This window comes from Anopheles bellator, chromosome 2 (assembly GCF_943735745.2).
Source record: "Anopheles bellator chromosome 2, idAnoBellAS_SP24_06.2, whole genome shotgun sequence".
Taxonomy (NCBI): Eukaryota; Metazoa; Arthropoda; class Insecta; order Diptera; family Culicidae; genus Anopheles; species Anopheles bellator.
The window spans coordinates 66,531,879-66,554,880 of NC_071286.1; the positions used below are offsets into that span (position 1 = coordinate 66,531,879).

Here is a 23,002-nt window from a genome sequence, read left to right on the forward strand (position 1 = left end):
TGCTCGGCGCCCGGCGTCCTGCTAATGGGCTAGGTACGAGCCGATGGTGATGATGCCCCTGTAATGATGTTGCTGATGGTTGGTTTGGCGGTTTGCAAACCACATTGCACGATGCCGCCACCGCCACGACGTGTCCCGGGAATGGTCTAAATGTTCTAAACTCATTAATGCAGTATGCGGGAAGCGGATTGAAGCTAATCGACTGCCACTCTCTCTGTCTCTGCCTGCGGTATGCGGTGTCCCCTTCATCGCACCACACGTGAACGCTTAAGTGTAATTTGTTGAAAACGGATTTTGCAATTTGATAGCATTACTCTGACGCATCGCAACATGTTTGCCATTAAAATATTATATTCCGCTTACTCATACGCTAACGATTATTTGCAAACGATTAAACAGCGATAGTACATCGATGTGCTAAAACGTGTTGAACTTAATATTTCGCCAAGCCTGAAGAAACAATAACGGGTTGAACAATGTTTCCACTCTAGACCAGTTGCAGTTTTCAGATACCTAAAAATAAACCCAAAACAAACCCTCTGCCTCTAAAGCATTATTCACTCGCGCGGATGTTGCAATTGTTTTGCTAGCCTGTTCCGCGCCTGTCCGTGAGGGGCGGGTGTTGGCGACTGTTGTTTCAGTTGTGACAAACGGACAAATGATAATAATCGGCTCAACAATGCATGCTGCAGGTGTCGCACATTATAATCACCAAATGTGTGGAATGTGCTCAAAAGCGGGGTGCTGTTTGCTAATCAAGTGCACAATTCATTGCATCACGCGCAACGTAACTATTCCAAAAACCCAAAGGTAATCCATCTGCCCTAGAAAGGCGAACGCGGGCAGCCAACAATTTTCCTATCATTTTCTGCACCTCACGTAACCTCGCTCCATTACGGCAGAAACCAGCGGCAATCGGGCACAGAAGATGGCCAAGACGTCGTGTTTCGTGATCGAAGCGTTCAAAGTCGACCTCGGTGGGCAAGTTCTGCGGCACGTTTGTTTACCTTTCGATCGCCGATCAGCTGTGCGTGCTAATCGATCGCAAAGTTGTTGGCTCGCGCACGTTGCTCTGCCCATAATAGTTGCGATGAGTAACGCGTGGCGATCGCTCGGGTGCATTTTCTTACCACCTGTAGCAGCTGATCGTCGCCCCACACCACCACCACCTTCCTTGTTGGGGGCCGGGCGGGGCACATGGGTGAACAGGTCTCAGAGGCCGAACGCCTCGACGTGTAAAATTAGTTCATCGCTCGAGCAATAGAACGGTAAATATCAGTGATTGCGTGCGATGCTGCGACCGATCACATTACGAGAAATTGCTTTGAAATCTACCCCGAGTGGGTCAATAAGCGATGAAGTTAAGTGCTAAAAACTCACTGTTGATGTCAATTCTGTGCGCAAAAACACTCACGCATTTAGACCTCTTGCGATGGGACTTGAATAAGTATTTATTTGTTTTAGACAAGAACTCTACTTCCTTGGTCAATATTTAACATTTGCTAGCCTTTTGAATTAATCCTCAACAGAATATTTTCTTAAAAGAACATAAAGTGATGGCAATAAAAATAAAAAAATTTGAAAGAAGCTTCCCATAGTTAGCGTTGTTAGCTTCTCTACTTTACAACCCACGTGATAGTGATGCAATTAAGCTCAGCTATCGGGAGAGGGCGGCCAAGCAACGGTGCGAAGGCCGCTCGTCTTAGCGTAAATCTGAGAAATGCTGGAAAAACCGCAAATGTGACAAACGATCACTCATCCTCACTCGCTGGCGGGTGACGAATCGTGCGATCGTTCGCCACCAAAAGCGACGGATTTATGTCCGTCCGAAGGACACGTATTCCAATTCTTCAACCTATTTATCGTCAACAAACCACCTTCTGTTTTTTTTTTTCACCAACAACATTGTCTCACGTATAGGCCCTTCGCTCTCTCTGGCGCTTCTTCTTTCGCTGCGTTCGCTATCGCGCTACCTGCTCCGATCACGCACACACCTACAGGCTGATAGCGAAATTTTGGGACACCCTTTTACGGCCGCCACCACAAAGAGACGCACTCCTGTGAATGCAAAGACACCACCACCCTGTCGACCGCTTTCTCTTTGCTCGCGGCCATCGGGAACCTCGCCGGGAAGATAAGTGGCGCCGACGAATGTTCCCCGTTTTTTTCCCTTATTTATCTTCCTCACATTTCAGCGCATCACACCGCGGTCCGGATCACGGGATCGAGAACTGAAACCGAGCCCAACACAACCTTCCCGCTGCGCTGGTGTGCACGGCGGCGGCTGTGCGAGTTATCATCATCGGAGGCGCAACGCACACGGTCGAACGAAACAACGCGAAAAGTGCGTTGCGTGAGACGAACAAAATGGTGCTGAAAGCGCGACATGAACAGAAAATGCGAAAAATGTTCGATCATGCGACAGCGCGCTCCATGCGAAAGAAGGAGAAAGAGGAACCGGGAAGATTGGGGTATCATACGATGACAACAGAAACAAACAGTCCTTCACTCCCGGAAGACCGCGCACCGGCTTCGATCAGCTCTCGTGACACACGAGCACGAAACAATTCGGATCGGTCACGTACACGCTCGCACGCACAGTGAGATAACAACAATCAGCACTCCGAGCACAGCACAGCCATAAACACTTCGTTTGTCACCTGTTTAGCGCGCGGTCTTTTTGCGTGGCCGCCTCGACAACTCGACAAACACACTTTTCGGTCACGCGGTTCACGCGATGCTAATCACGAGCCAACTCGGCAAAGAAACAATAGGCCCCTTGGGGGTGCTTTGCTTACTTTCAGGAGCCGGCACATCCACAAAACGCCAGACGAGAAACGTTGTACGGCGCGAACGACCTGCGTACTTTCCGAGCTCCGATTCGACTGCGAGCGGCGCGCGGCGCTATTGACTCGCTCGCGGCAATCTGGCCCCATCATCGGGTTGCGTTTAAGGGTTACAACCGTCCGTTCACGCACACACGGACCGCAAGAGCCTGCCGGCGTTTCGCGTTGGTTCTGTTGATCGTTTTCCGCGCGCAAACCGCGATCGGCGGCACCAATGGGAACCGATTGTTTCGCGATTCGTTACAATGCACTCGGAGTTTTTATCTGTTGATCATAATGCACAAAACGGAATCTGGACGTAGGAATACGAAAAAGGTATAGAGATAAAAGAAATTACTACAATAAATTTGTTTATTGTTTCGAATCGTTATCGGCGTGTTCGCATGCGCTCTATGGCATTTTACAAGGTTTTCTTTTTGTTTAATTTTTTCACAAACAAAATAGATAATGCAAACGGAAAGAACGGAATGTTTTGCCATATCAAGCAACTTACGGTATCACTCTCATCGTTCGTAACCATCGCTTGTGACACGTAGGTCACTATCTCAAGTACCAAGACCGTTCGAAATCCGCCTGCAACTTAGAGAGTTAACGTAACCACCCTCGGGAGCTGCCAATGATCCTGGGTACTTCAAACAAGATACAGTTGTTTTAGATGCTCTTCCGTTTGTCAACCGGGTGGTTTCTCCCCAACAGTCGGGCCAATGGCGACGTATGGCCCCACGAACAACTTCAATCGATGGCTCTTATCATATCGCGCAATGAACGTGGAAGTAACCGAAAATGTATCAGCTTCGTTGGACACTGCCAATCCAGGCGCCCCGGCATGTGGGACATTTGCTTTATCTAGCTTTCTGCACGAGAACTTGCGTCGTTCGAAGCCGATAAGACCCCATTTTTTTTCGTCGCTCCTAGTAGTTCCGAGCTTCCTCGATTGGCAGTCGAAGTGGATGTGTTCGATCGATCAACAACCTGCCCGCCAATCGGGTCCGGGCGGAGCGAAATAAGTGGCCACAGTGTGTCGGCTTAGTCGCAACGTTGCTAAAAGTGTGTGCAGATGCGCTTAATAGGTGAACCAAGGGGGAGCTGCATTTAGGCTCCAAACTAAATCGTTTCAATTGTGCGGCTCTATTGTGGAGGTTTCCGTTAAAAGCCAAGGACTGCTAGTGGGACATTATGGTGAAATAGTACGAGTATGCCTTCCGTTACGAAACGTAAGCACTCTAGCAAAATAAAGTAGTAAGCACGAGAAAAAGTGGCCCAACTGCTCGTCGAAATCACTGCGCATCGTTATTTCCATCACGTGGCCTTTCACAGGATCCAACCGTGCGGCGATATGAGTGCGAATGTGCGATTGTAAAAACGAGTCGAACAATAAAACGGCAACATTTTTTTGAAATTGAAAAACAAACGCGATGCAGTAAACCAGACAAACTCTTAGTGAATAGGCAATTAGCATCGTTTGTCATCGTCATAAAAAGCAGACTCCACGCACCATCTACTGGCGCTTGATTCGACCCGTTACCGGAAACACCAGAGAGCCAGAGCGGTGCCATGTCGTGGGTATTTCACCTGCTGTGGATGTTTCTCGTGGTGATGTTATTCTTTGTCGTGCTGGTAAGTTTTCACCGCCCCCGGGAAGTACCGACCATCCCCGGCATTGGTAATTGATTAGCAAAAAGTCTGACTGCGTTTCCATGTTTCCATCCATTTGGCTCGATAAACTCTAAACCTGCCAGTTATTGGCCGATACTTTTTGCATGCGCGTCCATAGTAATAAATTCAAATAAAAATATCATCGAAGAGTAATGAAACATATTGTAGCTTGGGCTGTGGAAAAGTCAAAGCAATTTAACTCACTTATCGAGGACTGGCGCGTTGAATAAAAATGTACAATCACGATTGGTTATCTCCTCTAAGATAAATGCCATTGTTTTGAGCTTCGGAGTAAAACCAAGAACTATTACTCACTAGAAGAGGGCGTTTGCCAAGCGAATGGACTCAATCTTATGCACTGAAGGTAATCTTCTAGAGCCATCTTGAACTGACGCACCATTAGAACCATTTCACCACCCAGCACCGTTCTGTTACAAATTGCCTAATTTTAATCAAACTCTTGCCAAAAGCTTTGTTACATCCTTGTGTTATAAACATAATATACAACTTTTGGTAATTTTCATGCTTTCAGCGAAGGATATACTACTTTGGCCTGCATGTCAACCGACCAATACGATCAACCGCCCCAACTGGCTCAACCCGTAAGTAGTAGTCTCGTTTTTAGTGAGAAGCTAAAAATTTCTAGACTTGTGCTCTTAAACTTAAATTGTGAAAAATGTTCGAAATTAGTTGAACTGATTGTTAAAATCACATATTCTTGCAGAGACGCCACAACGTTTTACAGTCTTTACCATTTATCAAGGAGACCGTCGAACGCCGGCACCGCCGACGCCCGAAAGCAATCAACCGCCAGAATGTACGTGTCCCCTTATCGAGGAAAGTGAGAAATTAATTTTTGTTTTCCTATTTCCCTTATTCACAGACATTGAACCACCGCCACCACCGAAGTACGACGATGTGATAAAATCACCGGAACAGTTCCAGAAGCCTCCACCGTATACGGCAACCTCCCAGACTTAGGACTTTTATTTACCAAAACTTAAGACCATTAGGAATAAAAAGTAAGCCTACGATCGTTACCTCTTTTCGATTCCGGTCCAAGCTCACACGTGACGTACCTCGCATCCACTTACGATAGGTTGATGGAAATGATACGAATTTCGTCGTAAGGTTTATCGGTTTTCGGATTCGTTTTTGCGTTACAAATGTTCTGGACCACCTCCATGCCTTTGTGCACGCGGCCAAACACGGTATGTTTGTTATCCAGCCAGGGCTGCAAAGCAAGACAACATACATTTTAATTGTGCGATAGATTGAGCGGAACCATCCGGCGGATTACCTACCGTTGGTAAAACGGTGATGAAGAACTGACTGCCATTCGTGTTTGGACCCGCATTTGCCATGCTCACGGTGTACGGTCGGTCGTGTTTGAGCGTCGAGCAAAACTCATCCTTAAACTCACCACCCCAGATCGACTGGCCACCGGTACCGGTACCGGTCGGATCACCGGTTTGTATCATAAATCCCTTGATGACACGATGAAACAGATGACCGTTGTAGTAGCCGTTCTTGCTGTGAACACAAAAGTTCTCCACCGTTTTCGGACACTCCTTGCCAAAGAGCCGCAGATGTACGTCACCCATCGTGGTATGTAGCACGGCATTGTCGTAGATCTTTTGAACGCCTGGACGAATGGAAGAAAGGATTCGAATGTGAATACTTTTTGCTCACAATAAACTTTTTCACGCTTTCTAATCTTTTCTTTTGATTGTTCTACATAAGCTAGAGATCGCAAGACCGTTTACCTTCTCCTAGTTTTCGAGCAGTGCAAAGAAATATTACAGAGAGAGGCTCATTGAAACGAACTGAGATCAGCAGAAGCTGCTGCACACCGCAAACCTACCTTGTCCTTCCGTGACGGAGATGATGTCCTCCTTCGAAGGCTTTTCGTTGAACACGTCACGATCGATATCTTGCAAATCGGACGGCAGCCGTCGGGTGTACAGATAGAACCGTTGTTTTCTGTAACAAAACAAATTCAATCGAGCCATTCGGTTACATTCGAGTTAGATTGCAAAATCGTAATCATTTCAATCAATTTACTTGTACGCGGTGCAGAACAGTGTCGGATCATTGGGTATCGTTGCGGACGACTTGTTATCCGAAGCTTCTTGTTCGATGGTGTTGGCCGCTTTCGAAAGCTTTATCTTTCCCTGCAATTAAAAAATCAGAAGAATGGACAAACTTTTCTCTTTCTCTCTTACTGTCTCGTGACACTTACCTGAAACAGTGCCAAATTCAAGGGCCGCAAGTTATCATTCTTTCCGATAATCTTCGCACAACGGTTCGTCTCAATGTTGACCAGCTTGACACCCAACATCGTGGGGTACATAATGAAGTGGCCACTGCAATCGAACGCGACGTTGGTATGCGCAAACGCGTCCGATTTTTCCAGATCGCGCTCGTTCGCCATTCGCCGGCCAAACTCCATGTTTGAAAGGGTTTGCGACAACTGCTGACTTTCGCTGTAGCGCGCTAGGCTTTCGTCGTACACGCGGAGCAGTTTGCCACTCAGAAAGCCGAACACGCGCACTTGCCGATCCGTGGAAATGGTTGCAAATTTCTTACCGTCCGCACCGAAACTAAGCGAAGTGACGATCGTTTTATTCTTCGCAAACTCGTACAGGCTGGTGTCGAGCTTCGACTCAAAGTGCACCAGTTTGGTGGGAAATTTAAAGTCGTGCCGCGGCCCGTACCAGTACTCCAGAATGCCGGCTTTGTCAATGGAAACGGTCACCTCAAAGGTTGGGTTATAACGCAACATTACGACCGGTTTTGTGTGCAGTTTATCAAGGGTGTGCAGCGCAGTGTTTGTTCCTTTGCCATCGTAGATCCGAATGGTGGGTGTGTCCTGGTCAGCACTGTACGTGAGAGAAGGTAATTAAAACATGCATCCTCGTAGCGAACCCTGCCAGAGATACTTACACGGCCAAGTAGCTTATAACATCACCCATACCGTGGACCCACTCGACACGGTACGGCACGTAGTCAAACTGCAACATGTTGATCATATCGAAATTGACCACATCGAATATTTTAATGCTTTTGTCGACGGACGCCGTGCAGAGGTAGGTGCCACTACTATTAACCGCCAAACAAACGATCGGTGCCAGGTGGCTGCGGAAGTGTTTCACGAATTCGATGCCCAGTTCCATCTTCTTCCAAAACTTTACGTGTCCATCCTGGCTCACGGTAACAATAAATTCGGTCTTCGTGGCGACCAAATGCGTGATGGTGTCTCGGTGCATGAACGACTTCTCGTAACACTCTGCATCGGGCAAGTTCTCAACGTACAGCTTCTCAAACTCCAGTACTAAAATTAGTGAAGGTAAACGAAACGTTTGCCAAATTGCTGTTTTACACCGCTTAATAACCCCATTCGGCCATACCTTTCCTTTTCTTCGGTTGTGCGGCGGCCGAAGGAAGTGGCCCAATCCACTCGTCGCCGTCGCCGTCGCCGTCCTTCGGTGTTTCGTCGACGGCATCTTTTTCCTTCGGTGAACCGCTTTGCTCGTCCAGCTGCTCTACGCTGGAACTGCGTTTGCGACGCCCTTTTTCACTCATTTTTACGCCCAACAATCTTCAGTCGAAGCCAATCACACAAATTCCGAGATCAACAAAGCACGAAACTGCGAGAAACAAACGAAGTAAACAAACGATTGAATTGACAACCAACCAGCGAAAAGGCGGATTTTGCTGCAAGGGACAGTTTAGGACTGTCAAAGTCATGCAACGAAATTCTTGAAAATCCGATCTTGTTTTGATTACGTTTCACGGAATTTGTTCGGAATTTATAAGATATGGAGTTAAAACAAACGAATCACGAATCATCTGGCACGAATCAACAGAAAAAGGGGCCAAAAAGTCGTCGTAAGGTGCCTTTATGCCAAAAGCTATTAATGATAGAAAAAATCAACGCGGGGCAAAAGGCTTGTTCGGTTGCTAAGGAATTAAATTATCCGCACAGTACAGTACGTTGTGTTTTTAGAAGCAGGGAAAAGTTGTTGAAAGTCACCAAAAATATGCCAAGCACACTTAAAACAGCGTCCTATAGGCACAGAGCTGTGTTAAACCCCGATTTGGAGCAGGCCGTAGCAACGTATGTTAAAGAAGCTTTTAACTCTAAAGTTCCGGTTAACAGAATTCGCATTAGAGAAAAGGCACGACAGATCGCCAGAAATATGAATATTGATAGTTTTAGTGCCAGTGATGGATGGGTGCGTGGGTTCATCAAAAGGCAAAATTTGTGCTTTTGGAAACGCGTTGACCAGAAGGTAATATCAGATTTGCTGTATATACCGCGATGAAAACCAATTGTTTTTCTTTCTAGTCTTTTTCCGGTATCCCTGAAGCGGCCGCTAAATGCACAAACACACTGGAACATAAATATGTCCGTACGGGGCCTACTAGCGAACGTATTAAAGCTGGGCTCCTAAAAGGTTGCGACGAAGCTGTTTCAGACGAAACTGATAGTTTACCTGCGTGTCCAGAAGAATACATTCTGGATTCCGAGCAGTCGCATTCGGATACAGCTTCGGCTAGAGTTTCTCCGGATTGTTTTGAAGAGATTCCACTTCCAACTAGTGACTATTGGGCCGGTACCTCCGATGACGATGATACAAAAGATCTACGTTTGATCATTTTCTATGAACACAATTATAGTACATTCATAGCATGCTCGGAGCATGATTACTGCAAGCCTTATCCTGATGCATAGCCAATAGTAATTCGCTTAAGATGTCTAACTTGTGTTCTTGCACATGTGCGGCTAGGTAAATTCCGAAATTGGTATTGGCTGTATAAAATTGTAGACAACTAGGTATAAACAAAGTAATAACATGTATAAAAAAACTGCTTAAAATAAGACTTCGTATTGATAGAAATGGGATTGAAATGATATGGGATGATTCGCACTTTAACCCAGCTTTATAATGGAAAAAACGGTTCATTTTGCTCTCTTTTTCAAAGTCGTCATGATTCGAAAATTTGAAAACACTGCCACGGTAAAATGTTTCCCCGGTCCGACGTTATACAAGGTCCGATGTTATACACGGGACGATGTTATATGGTACTTTGTTTGCATTCGATTTGGCAGATACACATTTAAGTAATCATCAAACCGATTTCGCAAAATGGCAATGAAAAATACGATTTATTCACTCAATTGCGCTATCAAATTTAGCATAGAAAGAGAAATTTATGTTTTGGAAATGCATGACTTCGGCCATAGAATTGGATTATCTATCGTTGCTGTACGTTGTCCTAGTATTTTCTTTTCATTAGCGACACGTTCGGGTGCTTTTTGAAGTGGGCCTCAAACGAGCCCTTCACGTAGCTTTGCACAAAGTTTAACTCGTTAAGGCTTCGTTCGATCATGCGGTTCGTCTCCATCTGGTTGGCACGCTTGGAACGCTCCCGTTCTAGGTTGGCCGATTTGATTTGCTCCTTAAGCGAGTCGCGGTACTGGTGCACCGCTGTCTGTATCCGACAGTCGGCAAGCTCTGCTTCTTGACGGTTCTTTTCCTGAAATTCGCGCTCCCGGAGCGCTTCCTGTTGACGCTCATCTCGCTCCCGCACCCTTCGGGCTTCCATCTCCGCGATCTGATTTCGCTGACCCTCGTATGTTAACGACGCCAGCTGCAGCCGTTTCTGCTTGTCGCGAACGCATTTTTCCACGCTTTCTCGATCGAACTTTTCGTGTGTATCCTTGATCAGTTTCTCTAGCTTTCCTTCCTCCACCAAACGCTGCCGATGGACATCTTTGGAGTACTGATAAAATTGGTCCTTTTGCTTTCGCAATACTTCTTCTTCCGTTTTGAGCGCAATCTTCTCTTGCTCCAGCTCGCGGGCCATGGTTTCGTTCAGTATGCGTATGACCTGCCGATCCTGATCGTTTTGCTTGCGTTGTAGCTCCTTCCGGAAAGTGATCTGCTCACGCAGCTTTTCGGCCAACTCCGCTTTGCCTATGGTTTTCAACTTCGGATCATGATCCGGAAACGGTAGCGCCGCGCACACCACCCTCTGCAGGTTCACTTTCTCCTGTTCCGCTTGCAAGACTTTGTCGTTAATCTGCACCTTAATGTCCTGCAAAGTCTTTTGTTCCATCAGCTTGCGCTCCCGCTTCTTGGATAGTTCTTGTTCGAGCTAAAAGTACACAACCGTTAGTCGTCAACGCACTGAGTGCATCGTAAAAAAGTTCGCGCGTACATCGTTCTTGTATTTTCGTATGTGCACATCCGTCCACATGCGTTCCTCGTCCATTTTGGCCTGTTTCAGTTTCATCTTATCTTCTATTTGCGCTAGCTGGCACTTTTTCGACTCCTCGTGGTATTGCTGCTGAAGAAGCGATCTGATTTCGTCGCAGTTGTTCCTGTTGAAAAATGTGGACGGATAACCAGTGTCTGTGGGAAGGCAATAAAAGACGGCCAAACCCACAGCTGAAGTTGAATCATTTTGTTCTTCACAAACTCTGCCCGTTGCCGTTCGTGGTCCTGTTTCGCGACTAGCAAGGCGTTTTGTTTCTCTCTTAGCCGAGTTTCTTCTTCTTGCCCGAGTTTCTGCATTATTTCCTGGTCCAGCTGTTCTTCCTCTGCCTGAAGCAAAGCCTGCAATCTGTGGTACGTACATGGAAGCCTTAGAATCAATCGCAATCAAAAACAATTTACTCGATAAACATGTACCTTTTCCGTTTCTGCTCCAGCTGATAATCGTATGCCTGGTCGGACAGGGCCATCTGTTCGGAATGGGTGAGACGAACGTTTCTTTTTAACCAGTGTCATGGGCACCGACGAAGGCAGTTTCTTACCAACTTTTTCAGCTCATTCTGTATGCTAATCTCCGGGTAAAACAGCATGTCGAAAGACATGCTTTTCTCGGCAACAGATACGATTACTCCGCTCCGAAAGCTGCTCCGTGATTTGCGCAAACTATGCCGAAGTTCCAAATTGTTTATACAACGGTTACTATGACGAAATGTTTTTGACATTATAAGTTTACGCCAGTTTTCACGGTTCGTGTTCGGAATATTGATATAAAAAAACACTCCAAGTGATGAAAGAATTTTTTTAATTTAAGAAATTATTATTTTATTTTATTTCGGCTCGTAGGCACTTTTGAAAAAAGATCTTAAATTTACTAAAAAATCATTATATGTACACGTTACCTTAAAATTATTCTGAAACACTAAATATAAACATTGCCAACAGGCGTCAAAATTTTGTAGGCATATTTTTTTGTCTCCACGACGTAACGTCCATACACAATGTTCAGTTATAAATTTTCGTTGTACAATGTGCCTCATCACTCGCCTGATGAAGCACTTTTCTTGTTTTGTGTCTATTTCTGTTTTTGTTTTTTTTTTGTCTTTTTTCGATTTAGTGGTTCTACTAGCCCTCTATCGCTGCAATTGCTCTATCGCTTTTTCTATCGCTGCAATGGCTTTCTAAAAGGACCAGAATAAGATAACTTAATAATCCTACAAATGATGTACTATTTTATGTACCTGAGCTCTTTCTTCTTTTTTTTCCGTGTGTAGGCACGATCATGAAGAATTCGTTTCATCTTTCGTTCTTCTCCGGAAGGCTTGACGTATTTGTACCGGCCAAGGAATTCCAGAAGGGTTTCGTTTTCTTTGCGACACCTTTTGTACAATTGGCGAAAATTACACAATTGCACAATTGCGCAGCTTCACAGTTCGATCTTCCGATTCCGCGAACACTAGCACACATTCACTGTGTCTGCCAGAGATTTCTATTATTTCTATTTCTATTTCTATTTCTATTATTTATTTCTACTATTATCTATTATTTCTACTATTAGCTCACAATAATTCAATTCAATTGATTTCCAAATAAGCTTCGCTTCGTTCGCTTGTTCTCAGGGTTCTATAGCAAACGCGCTGTACGACGGTTAATGAAAAACCGTTACCGAAAAAACCGTTTACTGCCGGCACCCATACTATGCTGGCACCACTACAACTTCAAGTCCACTCCAGCGGCCGGTACCCCATACAGCCACTCTGCAGCAACACCGAGGGACTTGTTGTTGCCGAGATCAGGGGCATAGTGTACGCCAGCTGCTACGCCCCTCCACGGTGGGACATCGAGACGTTCAGGCGGTACCTGGAAGCGCTGGCCCTAGCAGTGCAAAGTCACCCTCGTGTCGTCGTAGGAGGAGACTTTAACGCTGCCGCCGTCGAGTGGGGCAGTCCCAGGACCAACGCCAGGGGAGAAGAGCTCCTCGCGACCATGGAACAGCTAGGGCTCGTTCTGCTCAACCGTGGAGAAGAGCCCACCTTCCGAGGCAACTCAGTGGCACGCCCATCGGTGATCGACGTCGCATTCGCCACCCCAGCCATCGCAGGCTCGGGCGACTGGCAGGTGATAGAGGACGATGAACTGATGTCGGACCACTCGCCCATCATGTACACCGTCGGGGACCCGCACCCTCGAACCGCACCGCAGCCAACACCACGGCACTGCACTCGCCGGTGGAGGATGCACCTGTTCGACCCGGAGGTGTTCGCGATCTCGCTGCGAGCACTGAACTTCGGCGAAGTCGAACCATCGGTGGCCGCCGTCACGAGACTGCTGGAGAGAGCCTGTGATGAGACCATGCCGCGCAGTGCCCAAGGACCGAGGCAGAATAGGCGCCACGTCTACTGGTGGACGTCGGAGATCGCTGAGAAGCGCACCATCTGTGGACTCGCCCGACGACGCCTGCAAAAAACGAGGGACGCCAGCGATCGTGCTTACCGGGCCGTCGAATACAAGCAGACGAAGCGCATGCTTGGTAGCGCCATCCGGGAGAGCAAGCGGCGTTGCGCCCGGGAACTCGCGGATTCGGTCGAGGACGACCCTTGGGGCAACGCCTACCGAACAGCGGTGGGCTGGCTCACAGGCGGACGCCTGCGCCAAGAGGACGACTACGAAGTGCTGGGACGCATCGTGGACGAGCTGTTCCCACAACAGCCACCGATGGACTGGCCCGATACAACGCGACCAGAGACTGCTACTGGGGCGATCCGCGGGGTAACGGAGGAAGAGCTGATGGCCATTGCCAGCAGCCTCAGCCCCCGAAAGGCCCCTGGACCCGACGGCATCCCGAACGCTGCCGCAACCGTTGCTCTGCGATCATACCCTGCTGTGTTCTGCAGCCTATTCGGACGGCTCCTTGAAACAGGCTCCTTCCCAGAGGAGTGGAAGCAGCAGAAACTGGTGCTGATCCCGAAGCCGGGGAAGCCAGCGGGGCTGGCGTCGTCGCATAGGCCGCTGTGCATGCTCAACGTCCTGGGGAAGGTCTATGAGCGCATCCTGCTCACCAGACTGAACGACCGGCTAGAGGATGACAGCGACGGACCGCATCTCTCTCGGACACAGTACGGCTTCCGCAAACAGCGATGCACCCTAGACGCTGCCCGGATGATCGTCGAGGAGGGAGCCGACGCGATGCGCCACGGCCGCACAAACCGTACCGATCCACGCATCTGCATGGTAGTGTCGCTAGACGTGCGCAACGCGTTCAACTGCGCCAACTGGACGTCGATAGGTGCTGCGCTCCAACGGATACAGGTGCACCCGGAGCTGCTGCGTGTGCTGGGCAGCTACTTCACCGGTCGTACCCTGCTGTATGGAACCAACCGTGGGCTGAAGGCGCGCAACCTCACGGCAGGCGTTCCGCAGGGCTCAATCCTTGGACCGACCCTCTGGAATGTGATGTACGACGGTGTCCTGTCGCTGCCACTTCCAGAGGGTGTGCGGAGTGTCGGCTTCGCGGACGACCTGGCGCTCAGCGTGCGGGCTGTCAACGTGGAGAAAGCCAGAGAGGCCGCCGAGGACGCCGTACGGGTAGTGCAGAGCTGGCTGGAGATAAACTCCCTCTCTCTTGCCCGAGAGAAAACGGAGGTCCTCGTCATCAGCAGCCACAAAGGGGGACGGCAGCACACGAGCGTCAACGTCGGTGGCGGCGTTGCCTGCCAATCGAAACAGACGATCCGGTATCTAGGGATACAGCTGCACGACCATCTGCGCTGGCGACCGCACATCGAGTATGTGGCAGAACGGGCTAGCCAGGTGACGCGAGTCCTTCGGGCCTTGATGCCTAATCGTTCCGGAGCGACGAGTGACAGACGCAGGCTGATTGCGAGTGCGGTAACGTCAATGATCCGATACGGAGCCCCGCTATGGGCGAAGCGGCGTTCCGGCCTCGAGATACAGAACAACTGTCGACTCCTGGATGGAGTGCAGCGCAGGCTGGCGCAAGGGGTGGCAAGCACGTTCCGCAGTGTTTCCTACAGTGTGGCCACGGCCCTCGCCAGCATGGTGCCCATCGTACTGCTGCTGCAGGAGGACGAACGCTGCATCGGGCGACGATGGCCAGCGATTGGGCAGCAAACGGAGGACACCCATCCACCACCAGACGCGACGGCCCTGCGCAAAAGGGAGCGTTTGCGCACTATCAGCCAGTGGCAAGAGCAGTGGGCGGCGGCGGGGCTAAAACCAGACGCTAGCCGGTATCAACGCTGGACGTACCGAGTCATCCCGGACATCACGTGCTGGGTCAGCAGGAAACATGGACGTGTGGATTTCCACATGTCCCAAGTGCTCTCGGGACACGGATTCTTCCGAGAGTACTTACACGTAAAGAAGTTCGCACGATCCCCTGACTGCAGCTGGTGCCCTGGTGCCGCGGAGTCAGCGGAACACGCAATGTTTTACTGCCCGCGGTTCCAGCGAGAGAGAGCGGAGATGCTGGCAGACGACGGCCGCACCCCCTTCACGCCGGATAACCTGGCGAGCGAGATGCTGCGGAGCCCGGAGTGCTGGCAGCGCTTTGCCCGAGCCTGCCGAGCCGTAACGCTGCAACTTCAACAGGCGTGGCGAGAAGAACAGCGACTGGAGGCTGAGGCTGCGGCCGCGGCTGCGGCTGCTGCTGCGGCGGCTGCTGCAGCAATAAGATAAGTTGGCCTTCTGCACAACTTATCCGACAAACACCTCGTTAACCGTGGGGTTAATGACGTTGTTTGTTAACTTGTTTACCGTACGTTCCTTGTCCGGCTGTGCAAAGCAAGAGCGGAGTAGCGACTGACAGCTCCTTGTAGCGGAGCTGGAACCGTCTACACGACTACATCCGCGACTTGCGAATGTGACTAAATGTATATTTATTTGTAAATATGTGCTTTATTTATGTATTTATGTATATATATATTATTTGAATAAAATGCGATGATACATCGCATTCCTGCCCCCCTGTATGCCAGACAGTATACACATACACACGGGGGGGAGAAACAGGTTGTTTTCCCGCATCGGGAAAAATTAAAAAAAAAAAAAAAACAACTTCAAGTTGGTCTGAATCTGTGGCGCTACGATTGGCGACGCGCGCCGATGCAGCAAACCGTTGCCAATGCACGCAGCCAGTTCATAGGCTGCGTCCGGTTGTTCGGGATTTTCGTTGGTTGAATCGGGTTTGTTCGTGAAGATGACGACTGACAGTGAAACGATAAATTTCACCCTGAGCTTCATCGCAAACGATAAAAAGTAGCGACACACATTGTGCGCATCGACAAAAAATCCGGAAAATTATTATCATGCAGAGACCCAGGCCTGCTCAAATCAACCATTTCACGTAGCGCTAGGTAACAAAGGACACAACGCAACGCAGCAAAAGGGTGCTTAAGGATGTGAATTCTGAAACTGACCAGTTATCCAGTTTTCGTACCGTCCTCCGTTCTACAGGTTTATCTCGTGAAACATCAAGAAAAGTGTGGCTTTGGCGACATTCCGTCACGAAATTACCAACCCAAAATTGAACCCGCCGCGGGTGATGGCCAGATACTGCATCGATTCCTGTTAGGGCGCCTCGCAAAGTGTGTTCTTTGTTCGCAAAAAAGACGTCGAAATCCGTGCTGACGTCGTCGGTTGTTCCGAGTTTCGCAACCGTCTCAAGGTGCACGGAAAGGTTGGCAATCGCAAAGTCCTATGCGTTCCCAAATGGTTGTCTGCCGATTGCCGTTCAGCAGCGGTGGTGGTGGTGGTGATCGGTGATCAAGTGAAGAAGTGCCTTCGGTGCGTGAAATTTGTAGTGGCCTGTGTGCGTGTGCATGGTGTGTAGTGGGAATGATCCGTGCCCAACAGTGTCTTCCGGAATACAAAGGTGTACCTGAGGTCGGGTTCCTCGGATCGGAGATTTGTATCGAATAAAGACGAGGGCAAGTTTCGTAGAATAGTGTGACTTCCGAAAAAACAAGGCTGTCGTCCAGAGCAGAGCGCCACTTCAATGAATACGTCCGCCGTCCTGCTAGGACATGCCGTCGATCCTGATGCAGCCCTCGCGGCCGAAGGGAACACCGAATGGCAGACGCTGCACTGCAGCAAAGATGCCCTCACCGACTTGTTCGGCTGGTTCCTGCAGGGCATATTGGCCAGCCTTGCGTTCACCTGTCTTATCGGTAAGCAGCTTCCCATCGCCGTTCAGGTGCACTCTAATTGGATTTTGTTCCAGGAAGCACCGGGGTTACGTCCGTCGGCGAGTGCGAGTTGCTGTGTGGACTTTAATGAACTCTTAAATCAGCATGGTTTTGTCAAATTATTTAATTAGCAGACTTCCTGAAACAATCGATGACCTCTTTCGAGGAACGTTTTTATGAGTTACTGTAGCGTATACCCCTCGAAACACCGCTTTTGCGTAAGAGCTGTACCACTTCACTTGATCTTACAGAGGATCGCTAAAATTATCGGCAGCATTCATCGCCCGAGAGCCAATGAGCAATGTTCTAGAATTTTAACGGCAACCGCCGCTGCGTGAGAATTATTACGCTTGGCCAATTATGAGCGTTGTTGCTGCAATTGCTACTTTATTGCACACGATCGTAGTGTGAATGAGATAAAAACGATTGCCGGTAATTTAGTAGCCTATGCAGTAACAGCAGGCTATGAACAGTTTGAATGCAAAAGGTGCTGGTTCCTAGAAACAAACCTAACATAAACTAAAAATGGCGAATGAAGCGAATAGTTCGACAGCAAAACTTTATTTGTAACTAAATAAATGGCGATCCTCATTGGGTGGTACACACAGCCGTTGCAATAGAAAGCTCTTCGTTGAGTATTGTTTGAAATGCGATCGATTTTCCTCCTGCGACGAGCGAAAAGGAAGCAATTAAAACACTTTTCTCGTTCCGTTTTTCTAACTACGGTGGCTTACGTTTTTTATTTTTACTTTCAGCTAAACGTTTCTGCGAACCACAATACAATCGGCGCTCGTGGGAAACATGGTGGTACGACACCAGCAAGCAGGGCATCGGCGCTCTGGTGATCCACATGGCCAATGTTTACCTGGCCCCGCTGTTCCAAGGCGATCCCTGTACCTGGTAAGTACCGTCGCCATTCTGTGCTATAATACCGTGCAACCTTCAACGAAGGACGCCCGATCCTCGCCTTCTGAAGGGCGTCTTCTGGGTTGACTTATTGCTTTCTTTCCCCTTTTTTACCGTCCCTTTTCCCTCTTTCATCTACCAGGTATATCATCAATTTCCTGCTGGACTCCACAATCGGTCTGTTTATCATTTACATCGGCATCAAAACTTGTCAGTATTTAGCGCGCAAGAAAAAATGGGATGCCATCAACTTTGGCGAATACGGTAAGTAAAGCGAAAGCCGCCGAAAACAGTCACAAACAAGCTACTTTACCCTGCACGATCGAACGAAGACAGAGTGAAAGATCCGACGAATGTGGCAGACAGAAACACACAGAGAAAATAGACTCATTTTCCATACCAAAAAGTGCACGTCGGAACAGTTGCCACGCGCGGTGACCAAATAGCGCCGGCAGACGATCTCCGCCGGGTGTTCGATCACCCCCAACGAACGGTCTGTGATTTACCCTCTCTCCCTCGAAAAGGCCGTTTCTTATGCGTTTTCTCCATCTAATGTCTCCGAGCTCGGTCTCGCGGTTCGCCATTGGCGATTCATCGTATGCACAAGTGTGGATTATGACATAGAAAGCTGCTCGGGACACGAAATAGGTGGACGCACGTGGAAAGAAAGAGAGAGCGGCGTATGTAACACATTAGTTACCCTGGTGCCCCACTGTAAGCGCGGTGGACACGGTTAGCCGGGCTTCATTTGATTACGCGAGCCTGCCCGCCGCCACGAAAGCGGGCTCTCGATGCATTGTCGATTTGGTTTGATCTTCTTTCGATTTCCGGTACATGATCGACACCCATATTCGTAACGGCGCGTACCACGGGTGCAGTACGATTAAATAAGAATCGCTCACATTTTCCCGATCGGGAGGTTAAATCTTGCCGAGAGAGGGTGGTGATTGCTTGGGTTTTTTTACTGCGCGAAGGTTGAATTGGCTGATTCCACCTGAACGACACTATCATCCGCGCAGAGAGTTTAGTAGAGAGGCAGCGGCTTATCTTGAGCACCGGAACCGCTGCTGGAAGCCGAACGATAAGTGATAAGAGCACTCCATAAACACTGATAGCTGAAGTAGCGGCGCTGACGTACACAGTATTTCAACGTGAGTTAAACACCACAACATACGACAGCACAGCGGCCAACGCTCTCAACGCCAATGTTTCATAAGATGATTTTGCATCAGCCCAACATGCAGTTCTGATGAACTTTGAACCGACTACAGCTAAAACGTCACCACCGATCGTATTGAATTAATAATGCATCGTTATCGTTTGGCACTGAATGGTTGGAATTCAAATCTCACATTATGCGTTGAGTCCATTTACCTTAGTCTCAAATAGGTAGAGATAATCCAAAAACATAAAATTTACATCTAGGTATTGTTTGCTTTTTGCAGGGGCCCCAAAATCGTGGTTCTACCAAACGTGCATCTACGTGTGGCTGATGGTGGTCGTTAAGCTTATAACAACCCTAATCATTCAGTTCGACGTTTGGGACAACGTGAAAAACTTTGTCTTGTCGCCGTTCAAGGACCCGCGAATAGAGCTCGCGGTGGTGATGTTGGTCATACCGTTCTTCGTAAATGTAAACTATACACAACTATTCTACCGCCACTCGCCTGACTCTAATTGACCTTTTCTCCCATCCCATTTGCAGATACTTATATTCTGGGTGACCGACAACTTCTTGATGCGGCACACGCGCAAAAAGCGGAACACCACGTCCAGCACGCACGGCCACCACGGCGCGCACGGGCGCGAACATAGTTTACTGCAAAAAGTAAGGGGTCATTTTCAGCAAAAAACTAACGAACTTTAAATGCCATCTCTCTCTTTGTTGCGCGTGTTCAAATAACGTACCGGGGTTAGGAGGCTTCCTAGCGAGATCCGTCTTCGTTGCCAATCCCACGGGTGGTAGCTCGTAGGTCGTAAGCTTTTGCTTTGATTTTTTAGTTGTTTACTTTTACTTTCCTTCGAGTCCTTAACCAGAAGACGAAGACCAGATGTTGCATCGTACCGAAATACGAGTCTGAAATTCTCGGTTTTGTTTTTCGATCCGATCCACTCGCCAGCTTATATCCTTAACTTTCAGTTTCGGTTCAGTAAGGGTGTTTGTTAGTGCCTTAGCTAGTTGATAAGCCGTTATCGCTCAGAGTAGCAAGTAGCAGGAAGAATTGAACTGAACAGTATCCAGCGGCCAGCCAATTTACTACCTTTCCCACCAAACGCAAAAGAACGTATTATGTTACTAAAAGTATCGTTGCCGCTAGTATTTGCTCACTAAATATTCCATAACAGGGACAGGGATTTCTTTTCTTTACAATAACTACCTGATGTGTGTGCGTGTGCGTTTGTTACTAGTTGGGTGTCAACTCTCGTCCCCGTCTCGTCCGCTTGCATACTATTTCGCTTGAATCGTCCTACCTTGTTCCCCACGAAACGTAAAAACCGAGCTCTCACATGAACCATCTTTTTGCAGGTAAAATACAAAATGATACACAAAACCAAACCAAATGACTCAGAATCTGATACTCTTTTATCAGGCGATGAAGAAATTTTAAGCTTCAAAGCGCCCAACGGTGGCCACGGCCACAGATCGGTTGCGGGTGGTGGTCGGCAGCAGCACGGTCCCAATCCACAGCACCATCCGCACAACCACAACCTGGGGGACCTGTCGCTGCCGGCCGGGATCAGTGGCAATTCGTCGTCGCTACTAACACCCATCGATATGGATACGGCAATCATACTGACCTCGTCACGGACATCACCGGCCTCGAGCAGGCAAACAGTTCAGCAGCGGACCAGTGTAATTAACATTTAAGCTCAATCTAATCCCATTCCTGGGGAAAACCTGGGGTACGTCACCAACGCATCACGGTCAGGGGAAAGCACCAAACCCCGCACACACCAACTCCTTTCCAGTCCGTGTCCGGTTTTAGAGTTTTCCCGCCGTTTTGTGAGGCACGAAAATCACACACGAATTGCGAAACACAACTTAAGTCTGAGAAGCAATAGTCTGACGGTAGCAGCGTCGTGTGGCGAGCACGAAGTCCAAAGACGACCATAACGACGGCGAACGGTGGATGTACTTTGTGGTTTTAATGGGATTGTTCATACGGTTGGTTGTTAAAGTTAAACTGGGACAGAGCATTACCGAACATAGGCCGGCCGTTTTGGTTACTAATGGTTTCAACCGTTGTCTGGAGTTTGAGGTGCAAGATACAATAGAATGTTTTGTGATAAATATATAAACATAAACGCGGAACCCAGAGTGTATGAGGATCAAGCGATGGAATCACGAAGCGAGCGACAGTTTTATACGATGGGTCCAATAGAATGTTCAAACGGTCAAAATAAGTTTACGAACAGTACGAATGGAGAAATCAAGCAAATGATATTAGACGGACGTAACATATTCCTACAGTTCCAGCCCACAGAAGAACGAAATGTACCCATTCCCGTAACGGATAAGAGCTCTAGGATGCTAAAACACAGCGGCACAGCTCTGGGTGCCGCCAAATTTAACAGATATCAAGAAAAGTTTTGAGCCCGAAACGCTCACCGTGTAATACATTGGCGTTGATGATTTTGAACTGTTACTTGTTATTTCGCGCTTATATGGCGGGACGGTGAGATGCTATGAGTAATGTATTTGTGCTATAGTTAAGTTGAGAATTGGATTTTTTAGCGAAAAGCGTAAGATGTATTGAGGTCGATGTGTAAAATAAAATTGAAACAACGAAACAACACACCACCACTATTCGCCTTTCCACGCACGTGGAAACTACACGTAAGAGTCGCAAAAAGGTTAGGTTATATCGTTGGTGGCAGAACATTGATTTTACGGTTAATCATGCTATTATTACTACTGCTGCTGTTCTATTTTATACATAAATATACACGAACAAGTACTGTTTAAGGATAGCGTCTGGGTTACTATGTTTACAATGAATTAAAAAAACTATGGTCGAATCATGGCCAGACCACGGCGGAAACAGAAGAGCGAAGAAATAAAGAAAACAATTGAACTTTACATTGAAGCCTAATTTTTCTCCGCTTTGTGCTGTGTGGATTCTTTTCCCAAAACCAAAATGTCCGAAAACAGATCCGAACCGAGAACCAGTTTTATGACTCTCGTGCGAGTCAAAGGCGCAATAGCACGTACCATCTCTCGCGGAGAGAATTAAGAATAATTTTCCTAAAGTGAAAGGTGAAAGGATTTTCCATTCACTTGCCCTAACTGCAGCGCTGTGCAAACATTCTCCGCTGCGAGCCATGAAAAGCTCATTCTCTCGTCGACCTAAGCGAAGAACGAACGTGTTTCCAGTAAACTTCCAAAGTGTTTACGGAAAAGGGCAATGGTTTGCAGTATTCGAGATTGTGAGTGTATACAGCACGATAAACCGTGGAATAATGTGGGTTCCGAGGAAGCCACCGTTCAGGTCCACGCGACGATTAACGGGGAAATTGCTATAACGATGCCGAACATGGCGGTGATTGAGAAAGAATTGGAGTAAGTAAATGATTGTGCAGAAACCGTCGTAAATTATTCTCCAACATTTTCGTCTCGTTCTAACAATCGCCTGTTTCCCACGTGTCTGCCGAGTTCCACCCGAAACTCCGAAACCAAATTTCCAGTAAAAAAATCGGGACCCAACATATTAACACATGTGCGTCACATGAAGAGACCTTTGCGGGTTTCTGCGTTCGCTCCACTTTCGCGTCAGGTCTGGCATTAATGGATGTGATTGTGTCTTGCCCCGGGATTGCACAAAATCTGGCCATGTTTGGTTGCCCATTTGAGGCCATTTGGGAAAAAAGATAAGCAATTAACTGCCTCAAAAGCAGACCCATATTAAATGTGCCATTCATTACATGAAGCGACCCCATTTGGGTAGAAAATCGATTATTTTGAAAACGTGATTCTAGATTGTAATTTAAATCGCTTGCAACCTTCGCTAATGGCGGAAGGCCATTTTGTGCCATTATTGCTTCAGCACGCCCAATTAAACTAAACACTCATTGCCTTTGGCAACTTTTTTATCAAATATTTTGTGGC

At 47.9% G+C, this 23,002-nt stretch overlaps 5 protein-coding genes across 8 annotated transcripts in view; 2 read left to right on the top strand and 3 right to left on the bottom strand.

Annotated features, from left to right (window-relative positions):
• Positions 1-2,886, bottom strand: part of LOC131209486 (uncharacterized) — a 28,137-nt gene extending 25,251 nt beyond the window's left edge. The window contains exon 1 of one of the 2 annotated variants that reach the window (XM_058202565.1): positions 2,799-2,886. The gene's annotated coding sequence lies outside the window, so the exon portion shown is untranslated. Of the gene's footprint in view, positions 1-2,660 lie in introns of both variants that reach the window. The other variant, XM_058202564.1, reaches the window with a different exon arrangement.
• Positions 2,887-3,777: 891 nt separating this feature from the next.
• On the top strand, positions 3,778-6,195 carry LOC131211746 (uncharacterized). 3 transcript variants are annotated; one of them, XM_058205341.1, is made up of 5 exons: positions 3,778-4,463; positions 5,035-5,104; positions 5,227-5,319; positions 5,386-5,524; positions 5,602-6,195. In XM_058205341.1, the coding sequence occupies exons 1-4, from the start codon at positions 4,401-4,403 to the stop codon at positions 5,481-5,483; spliced, it is 324 nt and encodes a 107-aa protein (XP_058061324.1). In that variant the 5' UTR covers positions 3,778-4,400; the 3' UTR covers positions 5,484-5,524; positions 5,602-6,195. The 3 variants fall into 3 exon arrangements, with proteins under 3 accessions (XP_058061324.1, XP_058061325.1, XP_058061323.1); XM_058205342.1 differs by having other exon boundaries at positions 3,778-4,060; positions 4,164-4,463; positions 5,386-6,195; XM_058205340.1 differs by having other exon boundaries at positions 5,386-6,195.
• LOC131211745 (peptidylprolyl isomerase domain and WD repeat-containing protein 1) lies at positions 5,469-8,087 on the bottom strand. Its single transcript, XM_058205338.1, has 7 exons — positions 7,913-8,087; positions 7,449-7,836; positions 6,745-7,384; positions 6,567-6,676; positions 6,367-6,485; positions 5,807-6,147; positions 5,469-5,736 (listed from the first exon to the last, which is right to left on the bottom strand). The coding sequence occupies exons 1-7, from the start codon at positions 8,085-8,087 to the stop codon at positions 5,593-5,595; spliced, it is 1,917 nt and encodes a 638-aa protein (XP_058061321.1). The 3' UTR covers positions 5,469-5,592.
• Positions 8,088-9,785: 1,698 nt separating this feature from the next.
• LOC131211080 (cilia- and flagella-associated protein 53) lies at positions 9,786-11,376 on the bottom strand. The gene is made up of 5 exons (XM_058204432.1): positions 11,329-11,376; positions 11,204-11,256; positions 10,959-11,135; positions 10,731-10,893; positions 9,786-10,667 (listed from the first exon to the last, which is right to left on the bottom strand). Exons 1-5 carry the CDS (start codon positions 11,374-11,376, stop codon positions 9,786-9,788), a joined length of 1,323 nt encoding a protein of 440 aa, XP_058060415.1.
• Positions 11,377-16,490: 5,114 nt separating this feature from the next.
• On the top strand, positions 16,491-21,873 carry LOC131208388 (store-operated calcium entry regulator STIMATE-like). The gene is made up of 6 exons (XM_058201123.1): positions 16,491-16,971; positions 17,745-17,889; positions 18,038-18,159; positions 19,341-19,528; positions 19,601-19,723; positions 20,423-21,873. The coding sequence occupies exons 1-6, from the start codon at positions 16,800-16,802 to the stop codon at positions 20,762-20,764; spliced, it is 1,092 nt and encodes a 363-aa protein (XP_058057106.1). The 5' UTR covers positions 16,491-16,799; the 3' UTR covers positions 20,765-21,873.
• The last annotated feature ends 1,129 nt before the right edge of the window (positions 21,874-23,002 follow it).

What these genes read in the sequence shown, in the direction of transcription:
- LOC131211080 (XM_058204432.1), bottom strand. Translation starts at nt 11,376, where the DNA reads ATGCTGTTTTACCCGGAGATTAGCATACAGAATGAGCTGAAAAAGTTG. An exon ending in AAAATGATTCAACTTCAGCT is followed by an intron (nt 10,894 to 10,958) that starts GTGGGTTTGGCC and finishes ATTTTTCAACAG; the next exon opens with GAACAACTGCGACGAAATCA. An exon ending in TACGAAAATACAAGAACGAT is followed by an intron (nt 10,668 to 10,730) that starts GTACGCGCGAAC and finishes GTGTACTTTTAG; the next exon opens with CTCGAACAAGAACTATCCAA.
- LOC131208388 (XM_058201123.1), top strand. Translation starts at nt 16,800, where the DNA reads ATGAATACGTCCGCCGTCCTGCTAGGACATGCCGTCGATCCTGATGCA. An exon ending in TCATACCGTTCTTCGTAAAT is followed by an intron (nt 19,529 to 19,600) that starts GTAAACTATACA and finishes TCCCATTTGCAG; the next exon opens with ATACTTATATTCTGGGTGAC. An exon ending in AACATAGTTTACTGCAAAAA is followed by an intron (nt 19,724 to 20,422) that starts GTAAGGGGTCAT and finishes ATCTTTTTGCAG; the next exon opens with GTAAAATACAAAATGATACA.
- LOC131211746 (XM_058205340.1), top strand. Translation starts at nt 4,401, where the DNA reads ATGTCGTGGGTATTTCACCTGCTGTGGATGTTTCTCGTGGTGATGTTA. An exon ending in TGTTATTCTTTGTCGTGCTG is followed by an intron (nt 4,464 to 5,034) that starts GTAAGTTTTCAC and finishes TCATGCTTTCAG; the next exon opens with CGAAGGATATACTACTTTGG. An exon ending in AAGCAATCAACCGCCAGAAT is followed by an intron (nt 5,320 to 5,385) that starts GTACGTGTCCCC and finishes CCTTATTCACAG; the next exon opens with ACATTGAACCACCGCCACCA.
- LOC131211745 (XM_058205338.1), bottom strand. Translation starts at nt 8,087, where the DNA reads ATGAGTGAAAAAGGGCGTCGCAAACGCAGTTCCAGCGTAGAGCAGCTG. An exon ending in GTTATAAGCTACTTGGCCGT is followed by an intron (nt 7,385 to 7,448) that starts GTAAGTATCTCT and finishes TCTCACGTACAG; the next exon opens with TGCTGACCAGGACACACCCA. An exon ending in CTCCGTCACGGAAGGACAAG is followed by an intron (nt 6,148 to 6,366) that starts GTAGGTTTGCGG and finishes CCATTCGTCCAG; the next exon opens with GCGTTCAAAAGATCTACGAC.